At 34.8% G+C, this 11,931-nt stretch overlaps 1 protein-coding gene across 1 annotated transcript; it reads left to right on the top strand.

The window, feature by feature from the left end:
• The first annotated feature begins 6,691 nt into the window (after window positions 1–6,691).
• LOC145631749 (salicylic acid-binding protein 2-like) lies at window positions 6,692–11,545 on the top strand. Its single transcript, XM_081683952.1, has 7 exons — window positions 6,692–6,889; window positions 7,006–7,042; window positions 7,727–7,812; window positions 8,071–8,318; window positions 8,875–10,553; window positions 10,754–10,891; window positions 11,076–11,545. Exons 5-7 carry the CDS (start codon window positions 10,182–10,184, stop codon window positions 11,427–11,429), a joined length of 864 nt encoding a protein of 287 aa, XP_081540078.1. The 5' UTR covers window positions 6,692–6,889; window positions 7,006–7,042; window positions 7,727–7,812; window positions 8,071–8,318; window positions 8,875–10,181; the 3' UTR covers window positions 11,430–11,545.
• Window positions 11,546–11,931: the final 386 nt, after the last annotated feature.

Genomic DNA, 11,931 nt, shown 5'->3' with positions numbered 1-11,931 from the left:
TTTAAAAAAAAAAAAAAACATGACTACAACATGAGGATTTTTTTAGGAAAAATTGTCGGGAATATTATGACCTTTCAGCAGTCTTCTATAAATATAACGACCTTTGGATTATCCCGGAATATTACGACCTTTGACCCTGATCTTCCATAAATAGGACAAAAAATCGGTAACATAAGACACGTGTTGCATTGTTAGGTTAGAAATTTTAATTTGATTTTATATTTTTCTTTTTCAAGAAACTGATTTTTAATTAAGAAAAAATACAAATAAAAAAAAGAAAAATGTAAAACCCACCCTGTTCTTCCCCAACCATTCCAGCAGCACAATGGGTTTTCCGACAGCCACCTTCCCCTCCCCTTCCGACTAGCCTCGGCGACCACCCCATGCCCTTCACTTCCCTTTTCCGACCACGTCACCCCATTCCCCTCTCCTTTTCGACCAGCCTACCCCATTCCCCTCCCAAATTCGAACTCTGGCAGCCCTCACCTTTTCCCTTTCATTTTCGAATCCCTGAGTTTATATTCTCATCGGTTTTGAAATTCCGGCCAACCCCTAAACAGGAAACCTGCCCACTTCACCTAAATCCCACCGCCATTAAAATCGACTTCCGACCACTTCATCTAAAATTCTACCCAACCCTTTCATTTTTGACCCTGACAATATATACTTGCTTGCATCAATGGATAGAGGACGGAGAAGCGAGAATTACGGTGGGGGTTTCACGGGGGTGGGTGGGGCTCGCGGCCATGGTGGGTTTCATAGGGGTGGTGGTTGTAGGGTGTTTCACGGGGGTATGGGGGCAGGGGGTGCTAAGGGAATTTTTTTAAATTAAAATTATTATTTTTAATTATACAAATCAACATTTTATATTAAAATCATTTATTAAAATAAAAAAATTGTAAAATTAAACAAAAAAGTATCTGACCAATTAAAAAGTGACACGTGCTTTTTCCTCTCTCTAGTTTTTAGAGAGAGATAGTTCCCTCTAGGGTTTTCCCTTGGGAGGGTTTTTCCTAGCCTCTTTTGCTAGGTTTTTTTCTTTGTTTTTTCATCAATCCTTCCCTACTTTTCTTCATCTCCTTCATTCTTGATTTTTATTTGTGAATTTTGTAGGGGCTTCCGCTGGTTTTACCAGTGGAAAGCCCCAAAATCTCTTTAATTGCTTTCAATAAAAAGACATCATCCTTAAGATGGTGTTCATGGTAGGGATTATAATTACTTGTTCATTGAAGAGTGAAGATCGAAGGTTTCGCAATTTCTACCGGAGTTTAGAAGACCACGGAAGGATATTCATCCAAAAAATTATGCATCTGCAGATCTTATGCCGAATTAGAGCAAACTCACAGATTGTATTGCTCCGGATGAAGTTTTTTGTTAAGTCTATTATCAATCGATTCTGCGATGTTAATTTTAGGACTTTATATGTTTTTGTTGGAATTTTAAATTTCTCAAAAATTGATTGTAAGTGCCATTTGGCTATTTTATAAATGAAATCTTTAATTTTCCCATAAAAATAAATAAATAAATAAATAAAAGTGGCACGTGTCACACTTAACCCTTTTAACAGGTCACCAACCGGTTACGTCCTATTTATAGAAGATCAGGGTCAAAGGTCGTAATATTCCGGGATAACCCATAGGTCATTATATTTATGGAAGACCACTGAAAGGTCGTAATATTCCTGACAATTTTTCCATTTTTTTATTGAAGTAGTTTGTCAATTAGAACGCACTTGTGTAAGTTGTGTTATTAGGTTGTCATAATCGAAATTAAATTTTGTTTAGAACTACCCTAAAGATAGGGTCATTCGTGAACAACTACCCAATTTTTTTTATTTGTTTAGAACTATCCGCAAGTTTGGAAGACTTAGCCATTATTTAAAGGACAACAATATATTTTTTAAGCATAAAGGACAAACAATTTGACCAAAAGAAATTTATTTTGAATCAAATTAAAATCCATTATCATAATTTTCTTATATGTGGAATGAGATTTAGTGATTTAAGTAATTTTTTATATGTACTTTAGATTATATGAAATAAATAATTTACCAGTTTATTTATATCACAAAAACTATGTTGGCTCTAATATCCAAGTTACAAGTATATTTACAAAATGATTGACATGATATGTGGGTTCAAACATGGTACTATTAAAAAAATATTTTGAAATTATTTATAAAATTAACAAATTACGTTAAACTATTACTCGTGATTTTTGTATTATCTTTTTCATATTAAATAATTCAATGTATGAGTGAGGAGCACAAGGAAGAAGTTTTACAAGGTCGGAGTTGTCTTCTATCAACCTTCTAATCTTTGGTTCAAGCTGGTCAGGTGATTGATATAGTGAATCAAACTGTAACGAACAACCTCTTTGTTGACGATGTTTATGAAGGAAACAAATGTGACGTGTTTTCCTCCATGTTTAGTTTCTACAAATTCACAAAAAGAAGCAGAAATTAAGAAAAAAAAATCGTTAATAAAAAATGATGACCGGGGAAAAAAATCCAGCTATCGTAGATTAGAATTGATATTTTTCACTCCTTGTAGAGTTAATTTTAAAAAATCAACTCTTTCCTACAAGTTATCTAGCTCGCGATTAGGTTGAGAATTCTTCATAACACGAGATAAAAGAGAAATGAAAGAAGAGAAACAGAAAATTGGAGAAGAGAGAATGAGAGGGGAAAAAAAGAGTTAAAAGAGAAACAAAGAAATGGAAGAGAGAGAATGAGAGAAAAACTGAGAAATGGAGAAAAGAAATAAAGAGAAAAACAGAGGAATAGAGATTAGGAATAAAATAGGCGGGAAGGAGAAAATACAAGTTTATGTTGATGATAAACAAAATCCATTTATCTACGAGTACAAACGTCATTTTATGCCTTTGAGTAGGGATTATTAATTATGTCATTTCAACTGCAAACAAATTTATTTATTTATTTTTATTCATTTCGAACTGTAAACAAAATTTAATAGTATATCCTCAAGCTTACAGCGTGAATTGACGGAGAGGCAACAATGAAGAATATCAATGGAGAAATTTAATAAACAAAATCAAGCTCAATACAACTTTCAATGGAGGACGTGGTTACCTCTATCCTTTGGGGTCGACCATACCCTTAATTTCACTCGTTTTCATAGGGTTTTTCTTTGTTGTCATCGTTGTCGGAATGTGGTGTCGACCTTGTCGGTAAAAGCTGGTGTCGAAGATGTTTAAAATGGTGGTACTTATAGTTAGTGGTGGAGCAACTAAGGAACAAGGGGGGGAAAGCTGTCCCCCCAATTCAAAAAATAAAAATTTAAGGATTTTTTTTTTGGATTGGTTAATTGATCCCAAATTTCACGTATTCGCTTTAAATAATCATAATCCCAACTTTGGATTATTACTTAATAATTCCAACGTTGGGGTGTATTCGCTCAAAATGGTCCCTATTGATCGGTTATTGGTCAAAGAGTTAATTTTTTTTTTTGGGTTTAACTAACACACGTCACCACGTGATTAGTTAAAATATAAAATAAATAAATAAATAAAAAACTTTTAAAAAAACCAGCTTCCACCAATAACACAGCCCCAACTACCAGCAATTCCCGGCAACACCTCCCACAACTCGGCCAAGCCAGGTCGTCGGCCACCACCAGATCCCTTCTCCCGCATTGGCATCGCCTTCCCGGAGACCCTTCCCCAAAAACCACCAAACATGCCCACCCTAAAACCTCCATGATCAAACTCAACATCAAACGGACCCTTAAAAGGATCAACCAAACCTAGGAATGACAACGGATCGGACTCAGGTCGGACTATATAGGATCCGACTCCGATCCACCACATAATCGAACCCAATATCCGGCTCCACCTCCGCATTCGACTCCGAATAGCTAAGCTCCGAATTCGAGTCCGATAACCTCCGCAAACTCCGGCTCACCACCTTCACCACCGGCGTCGGTTCTCCCTGGCCCACCGTCGTTGCTCTAACGCACACTGTCGACTCCCCTTAACCGACCAACGAAACCAGGCCAACCCAACCCAGCCGACCACCTGAACCACGCACCACATCGTACCCAGCCTTAGCCCTGATTCGATTTGGTTTGGGCGCGGGTTAGGGTTCAAGTGATAGTGGCAGTGAGGGTGAGAGATGTAAAGCGGTAATTGGGTTTGGGTGTGGGTTGGAGTGTGTCGGTAATGAATCTGGGTAAGGGAGGGGAATTCGATGTGGTGGCGTGATGTTGCGGTGGCAGGAGAGTTCTCCGACGCCTTAGGTTTGCGTCGTGGGGTGGTTTGCGTCGTCGTGGTGGGGCTGATTTTCGTCGGTTTTGGGTGGGGGCTGGGAGTATCGACAGGTGACAGCCTAGGCTAGAGTGTCGACGGTTGGGCATGTGGCTTCGGCGGTGGGGTTGGCTGGGTTAAGGGGATAGATTTTTTTAAAATATTTTTTTTCTTTTTTTTATTTTATTTTTTAAACCAGCAAATTATTGACACGTGTCAATTATAGGATCCACTTAACGGTTTATTTGGAAGAAAAAGTTAAGTGGTGGTGAAATCAAATTTTTAAGTTTTTTTTGTGGTGTTATAATAAAAACTTTTTTTTTTGGTGGTGTTATAATCAAAAGTTCGGTTTTTTTTTGTGGTGTTATTTTCTAATTTTTCAAAAATATAATTACGTTAATTTTTTGTCCCTTCCAAGCTCAATTTTGATTCTTAAGGAATAAAAATAACCCCTAAAACCGTGTGGCTGAATTTATATGTGGTCGGTCACACCGTGTGGCAAGACTTACTCGAGTTACTCGATCAAAAATTATTTGAGGGGTTCGGTCAGGAGTTATTCGATCAGGGATTACTCAAAGGGTAACTCGGTCGGGTCAGGGGTTATTTGATCAGAGGTTACTTGAGGGGTTACTCTAAAGTTAACTAGGTCAGGGGTTATTTGAAGGGTTCGGTCTGATATTACTTCATCAGGGATTACTTGAGGAATTACTCGTTTATGAGTAACTCGAGTCAAACCAGAGACCAAAGCCCGGCTCGACAAAACAAACCCCAACCACACAAAAAAATCCTCTAATTAAAGAATTTCATAAAAATTTAGATGATTAAATTATTTGTAGAATACGATGTATAAACACATCAAATACTTTCCTAAAAATAATATGATATATAATACGGAGTATTTGCTTTGTAGAATACGATGTATAAACAAATCAAATACTCCGTATTATCATAATATCCGGGTAAAGTGTTTGAGAGGGCGTACAACATTATTAATTGTATTATCTTAATCATCAATAATCAATCAATCATCAATAACTATATACTAAAAGACACACCAGCAATGACACGTGTCATTTTCTGGTGTGTCATTAGTTTTTTTATTTAAAATTCAATTAAAGAAACAAATCTTATTTACAAAAATAATTCTCTAAGCTTATATAATATATTTACTTAAAATAAAAAAGATTTGACATATTCTTTAACACGAATATTATTATATCTATAAAAAAATATTCTTAACATAATTTTACTCATTTTAAACATATTTAACATATCTTTCGAAATCCTTTATTTTGCTCTAAATTTGTCAACTATATCTATATTATAATTGTAGAGACACTTTTCACCAAAATCCTCCAAAACCCAAATGCTCAACTCTCATGTATTTAAGGGGTTTTTTTTTTTTTTTAAAAAATTTTTTTTTAAATAAAAATAACTACCTATCCAACAACTTTATTTTTATTTATTTTTTATCTTTTTTTTTTTTTAAAAAAAAACAATAACTATCCGTCCAATATTTCCTTTTTGTTTTTTCAAGAAACTACTACTAACATTTAACTTTATGTTTTTTTTTTTTTTTTTTTTTTTTTTGGTACGTAGTATAATATATGACATGCATTAGCACGAGTATACAATTCCTTTATCAACAATTCACTATAACACTCAAAATCCCCAACATTTCATTTTTTTTAAAACAATATGTACTAACATTTCACTTTGTTTTACGAGTATTTTTTTGGTTCATAGTATAATATATGTCATGCATTAGCACGAGTATACAGTTCCTTTATCAACAATTCACTATAGTACTTTAAATCCCCAACCCTTCAATTATATGCATTTTTTTAGGCACTACCCTCTCTAAACAATTTCCACTTCTCTTATCATAAAAAAAAAAAAAAAAGTACAACACGTAATTGCGCAATTGGCCTCGCCGAATAACTATTTGCAACAGATTAAAGTATATAACTCTTAGAGCAAGACATGCACTAACCAATATGACACTAACCGAGTAACCCGAGTAACCTCTATAACACTAAACGGGTAACCTCTATAAATTTGACAAAGTAAACCCCATAATATATAGCTACATTGCGTTGCCACCGACATAAAAGAGTAAGACACTGTTTTTTGAGCTTCTAAGCAAAACAGGGAATATCATATGCAGAGCAGGTGTCAGCACGACAGAACAAGTGTCAGCACATTGTTAATACGATTATTAATACTCACTAGAGCAAAGCTAAACAGGGTTCAACAGAGTCGACCAGTCCAAAACCGACCATTGCAGCTCAAGTATAAGTTATAACATCTAGATCAACTTTCCATATTTTAAATATATTTTTTCTTATATATCCCGTGCATTTGGTACACTCTAGTTTTTAAGTAGTTTAATAATGGTTATTAATAATTATCATTAAACTTCCAATCATCACTTGTTCTCCTTTGTCAACAATCTTTTATGGAGTACAAATTATGAAATTACAATTGATTTGCCCTCTTTACCTCTTTCTCTCTCTTCCCTCTCCCAAACCAATCTAAATTGCTCTACCATCCAAGTATACCTCATTTCAATCGGATTTCAATTCCAATTTCTAGGTCCAAATGAATTGCGAAGTTTGCCGAATTGGTTTGCATCCTTAATTTTTTTCTGATTACCTTTTCAATTGTCGATTGTACTAGTATTTGAATTTTTTTATTTTTTTATTTGAATTTTTTTTAATATTTTTCACAATTTTGTTGCAGGAAGTAGAGCATTTCGAAATTAGAGAAGTTTTGCGATGTAAGATTACCCCTTTTTTCTCTGTAATTGGCTTTTGTTACGATATTTATGGTTTGCAGATGATTATATTAACCTGTAATTGCAATCAATTAGCAAATTGTCAAATAATTTTGGATTAGATAGGTTTTGATTTCTACAGTTGTTAATTTCATAGCTTTTTTGCTGAATTGTAGTTAAAGTATACGAAGTAGTATACTCCAAACCTTATTTGTTGGATTATTCTTGTTGAAATTTGATTTGCCCTAGTTATCTCAAAGTCGTAAAATTTGAACCTGACTGCTCTTGTAATTCCAACACTTCAATTGACTTTATTTTCGAGCACCTCGAAAAAAATTAAAGAAACTGGCAATGGATTTTCGAATGATTGACTAAGGTTACGATGTTAATTGTCACTTTTAAATTGCATTGTACACCTTGACACAACTAGTCTGAGTATCTTGAATTTTAGTTGGTATATTGCTATATTGCTAATAAGTTTACTCGAAGATGATCAGAAATGTGGATTTTATCCAATCATCTTTTTTTTTTTTCAATGAACTTTTATACTAGTGTAATGGTAATTGGTTCAAGGTAATTTAATTTATATCGTGAAAACTTAGAATGTGTTTTACTTTTACCATCTCGTGAGTCAATTTCTTTTTCATACCAACTTATGACCTAATCATTCATTGAAATTATATGCAGGTATACTACATACAGTTATGTTCCATAGGGCTCTAGGCCTTGTGCGGCCAAAAGATGTCGATTTGGAACTTTTTGACATTACATACGTGAGTTGTCTCTTCAAGTATTAAGTATTAGTATATGATGGATAGAAAGTAGATGTGTTTAGCTGTAGATTCCATATCTTCTGTGGCAGTCACTCTTCAATACTACTATGCTGCTATATTTAGTTTAATTCTTCCTTTGTTAAACAGTTGCTGCAAACTCATCCATTGAAATCTTTTGGACACATGAATACAGCGTGTTTACTGCAAAGTTCACTAATGTTACTCAAGCAGTTGAATCACATAATTATATTTTTGTAGGTCCAATGTGGAGATGTGGAACTGGAAAAGAAGATAGATATCCCCTGTTTTTAACCTGTTATGAATGATTTTAGAGGGTGCATCCGAGGAGAGAAGTGCTCGTAGGGCTGCAATTGAAGTGTCACTTCGGGAGGTTCTCCGTTCTCTTTCAAATAATAAAATTTGTAAATGAGAAAAAGGATCATATTCCTCCCATTCCAAGTCGTGAAGGAATCTCATTTCCCTATCTATGAGATTACTATCCCAAGGTGTGGCATCTATACCCTTTCTGGTTACTCTCATGTTTTCATGTTCAATTTCTCAATGAGAGTCCACTTGGTGTTTTCTGCTCTTGAGGATTTGTTTCAACACTAACCTAGCTGTTTTTCTATTCCTTGCCTTTTATGTTCTTTTTTTTTGGGGGGTTCCTGCATTAACTTTATAATTTGAAGTAGTACGTTGTAAATGGTTCGAAGCTGATTACGGGTTTTCTCCAGAAGAGCTTAAATGTGTTCATATTTATTTTTTTCCCTGCCAAAGTTGTCTTTGGATGCTAGTGTGAAAATTGCAATTGATTGGATGAGTTGTATTCTTGTATACAATTAAAACATGAATTCAAGTCTAACACTTTCATGCATATCCATGTTTGACACAATCAACCAAGTCTGAAAAACATAATTCTTAACTAGTTGACTGTATGCGTAGAGCAGTACAGTAAATCTCATCATCTCTGTATTCAGCTCTTTCCGATTCTTGTTATTCATGTTCACAGGTCACCAATATCATGACTAATAGACTGTACTAATGTAATTCTATTTCATTCAGCTCATCAGACACTACGTTTGGGATGGATATGATCAAAAGGATGCTCCAAACAGGCCATCCAACCATGCTTAGCTGACAGTTCAATGGTAAATCAGTTCATCAGAAAGATTTTAATGTGGTCAATCTGGAACAGGGTCGTAAAAGGTGACCTGGATTCATGTCTTTAGTGCTCTACATCTTTTCCTCAAAAAAAAAATAAAATAAATAAAAAATTATTAACAAAATTTATTTTTCTTATAAACCTGTATCAAAATCTTCCTTTCTCCTTTTCTTCACCTCATGAGAAGTTTGTCATTGCTCGAATCTTGGCAATGTACTTTAATAATTTGATTTTGATAAGACAATTTAGGACTTCAGGGTAGGATAGTTTCATATTAACATGGGTATTGTTTGGTTGACATGGGAAACGAATTCCCATAGGATATAAGGATACTTTATTTCATGGGAAGTAATCCCTTGCCCATTTCCTATAAATTTTTAGTTTGTTTGGTTGATAATATATGAACTTAAAATTCCTATGAATTGATTCTCCTTGTTTTATTTGTTAGCTTCATTATTTTTATTTAAGTTACTTGTTATAAATTTGGGGAGAAAGAGACTAAATTATTAGTGTGAAAAATGCAAGTAGGCCCCACAATAATCATGGAAAATGTGACTTACCAAGGTGGGGACTCGGTAACCGCAAGTGATTTTTCATGTATGTTTCACGTGAATTGAAACTTCTTTTGGAATATTCATTTTCCCCAATTTGATGATTTTGAGTCACAAAACAGTCCATAGGGATAGCTTAAGTGGTTAAAGTTTTCCTTGCTCTTATGACTCTATAATCACTAAATTTCATTTCTTAGGAAATAGAATTGTTCCTATATTTTACCTCCAACCAAACAACATCTATGATTATGTTGAAGTACGTTACATTGTAAGAATCGCACCAAATTATCTTCATTCCGATCTCACCGGAAGTTATTGTGAAGTGGTTACATTCTAAAGTTTGCTTATACAGTGATAATAACTGATAATGGCCAGCCAGACAAAGAAGGATTGGTCAACACACGCTCTCTTTCACATCATCGTCTTATCTTTTTTCTGTAGAGTTAATACTGTTATTCTCCACGTTTATTTTCTGTAGCTTTCTACGCGTATTCAAATAATAACCATCCTCATCATCTGAGAAAGTACTAGTACTATAAATTGGTATTTATAATTAAGAAAACAAAAAAGTAACCTATTTAAGTAATTTATAATCAGCCATATATATTGTTATAAAACAAAATCAATCAAGCTAATAAAAAAGGGAATAAAGAAAAATGAAGCACTTTGTACTAGTGCATGGGACCTGCCATGGAGCCTGGTGCTGGTACAAGCTAATCCCTCTATTAAGGCAAGCGGGCCACCAGGTTACAGCCGTTGACCTTGGTGGATGTGGTGTCCATGCTCGGCCGCTAAGTGAGATTGAAACCATTGATGACTACGTGGAGCCTTTGATGGATGTCATGAGGTCCATTGATCCACATGACGATGGTGGCTGTGATAAGAAGGTTGTGCTTGTGGGAAATAGCTTTGGTGGAATCGCAATCTCTATGGCTATGGAGAAATTCCCAGAGAAGATCCTTGTTGCTGTTTTTCTGTCTGCTTATATGCCTAATTGCTCCTCTCCTCCTCTTACTCTCGTTCAAGAGGTACGCCGTCAATATTCTTCACTATGTATCTGAATGTGGTGCTCATTTGCAGGTGTATGGCAATTATACTACAGTATAGTTGCCAGCCTAAAGTTCAAGTTACTGAAGGAAACTATCTCTTGATTTGGAGTCAAACAATTGATGCAAATGTACGATTCTACTGTGCTCGTACTAATCTGATCTGTTTTATCATTCAACAGACGTTCAAGAGAACACCTTTGGAGGGGTTTTTGGACACGACATTCAGGTTTGATAATGGTCCAGAAAAAGCAGCCACTCATCTAGTTTTTGGTCCTAAGATTTTGAGCACTAAACTCTACCAAAATTGCCAGCCTGAGGTAATTAATCCCACAAACTTGAAGTAATAGCCAAGTGCCATACATATACTATCGTACTTATATGTGTTTTCTATTATTTTGAAGTATCAAACTATGGTACCCTGGATCCATTTTAATTCTCACCTCATCATGTCTAAAATATGTACGACGTTTATGGCTAATTGTAAGGTTAAAATGAATGCAGGATATAGAATTGGCCAAAAAAATGGTTAAGCTAGATGGTACATTCAGTGAGGACTTAGCGAAGGATTCATTATTTTCGGAAGAAAGATTTGGAAGAGTGAAACGAGTATTTGTTATTTCTGAAGAGGATGAATTAATGAAGACGGATTTTCAAAACTGGATTATTGAAAATAGTCCACCACATCAAGTGAAATTCATACCGAAAGCTGATCATATGGTAATGTTGTCAAAACCTCAAGAACTATGCCTTTGTTTGCTAGAGATCGCTGATATATTGAGCAACAACTTCACATTTCAAGTACATAGTTCGATTATATCCCAGCCCTGCACCCATAGGGTTTTCAAGCAATTATAATTTACATTTATGTGATTATTTATAAATGATTGTAATTGTGGGTTGATCTATTAGAAATATAAGCCATGTTTAAGCTGTTATGCAATCTTGGGGTAAAAGTCTTAATGAAATAGCAGATTTTGATTAAGAACAAGCAGCGATTATCAAACTGCACATGTCGGGTGTTTAACATGCTCATACAGTCCAGAAAAGCCTGTTGGTGTACCTTGGATTCTAGGAACAATCGAGTTTACTCCGTATGATGTCTTAACACCAGCCGCGATAGGCTTGATTGTAAAGGCCAAAATTGGTGGAACCCTTGTGTTTCCTCATACACAGTAATATTTTATGTGGACACAGCAAAATCAGAAATCGAAATATGTAATTAATCAATCCATCAAACGTTAAACTTAGTATCAAGGATTTATTAGTAAAAATAGATTACAGAATATATTTATTTCGGTGTTGTTATTAATGGAGGCTAAAAATGAGGAGAAACAACACTTCGTTTTAGTTCATGGGT

Source organism: Chenopodium album, chromosome 1, assembly GCF_948465745.1.
Source record: "Chenopodium album chromosome 1, dcCheAlbu1.1, whole genome shotgun sequence".
NCBI lineage: Eukaryota > Viridiplantae > Streptophyta > Magnoliopsida > Caryophyllales > Amaranthaceae > Chenopodium > Chenopodium album.
The sequence above is the reverse complement of the archived record's forward strand: the minus strand, read 5'-3'. Positions and strand labels throughout refer to the sequence as shown.

Bases quoted from the DNA above. Each gene is read 5' to 3' on its own strand.
- LOC145631749 (XM_081683952.1), top strand. From the start codon at position 10,182: ATGAAGCACTTTGTACTAGTGCATGGGACCTGCCATGGAGCCTGGTGC. The intron at 10,554-10,753 runs GTACGCCGTCAA...ATCATTCAACAG, and splicing joins CTCTTACTCTCGTTCAAGAG to ACGTTCAAGAGAACACCTTT. The intron at 10,892-11,075 runs GTAATTAATCCC...AAATGAATGCAG, and splicing joins ACCAAAATTGCCAGCCTGAG to GATATAGAATTGGCCAAAAA.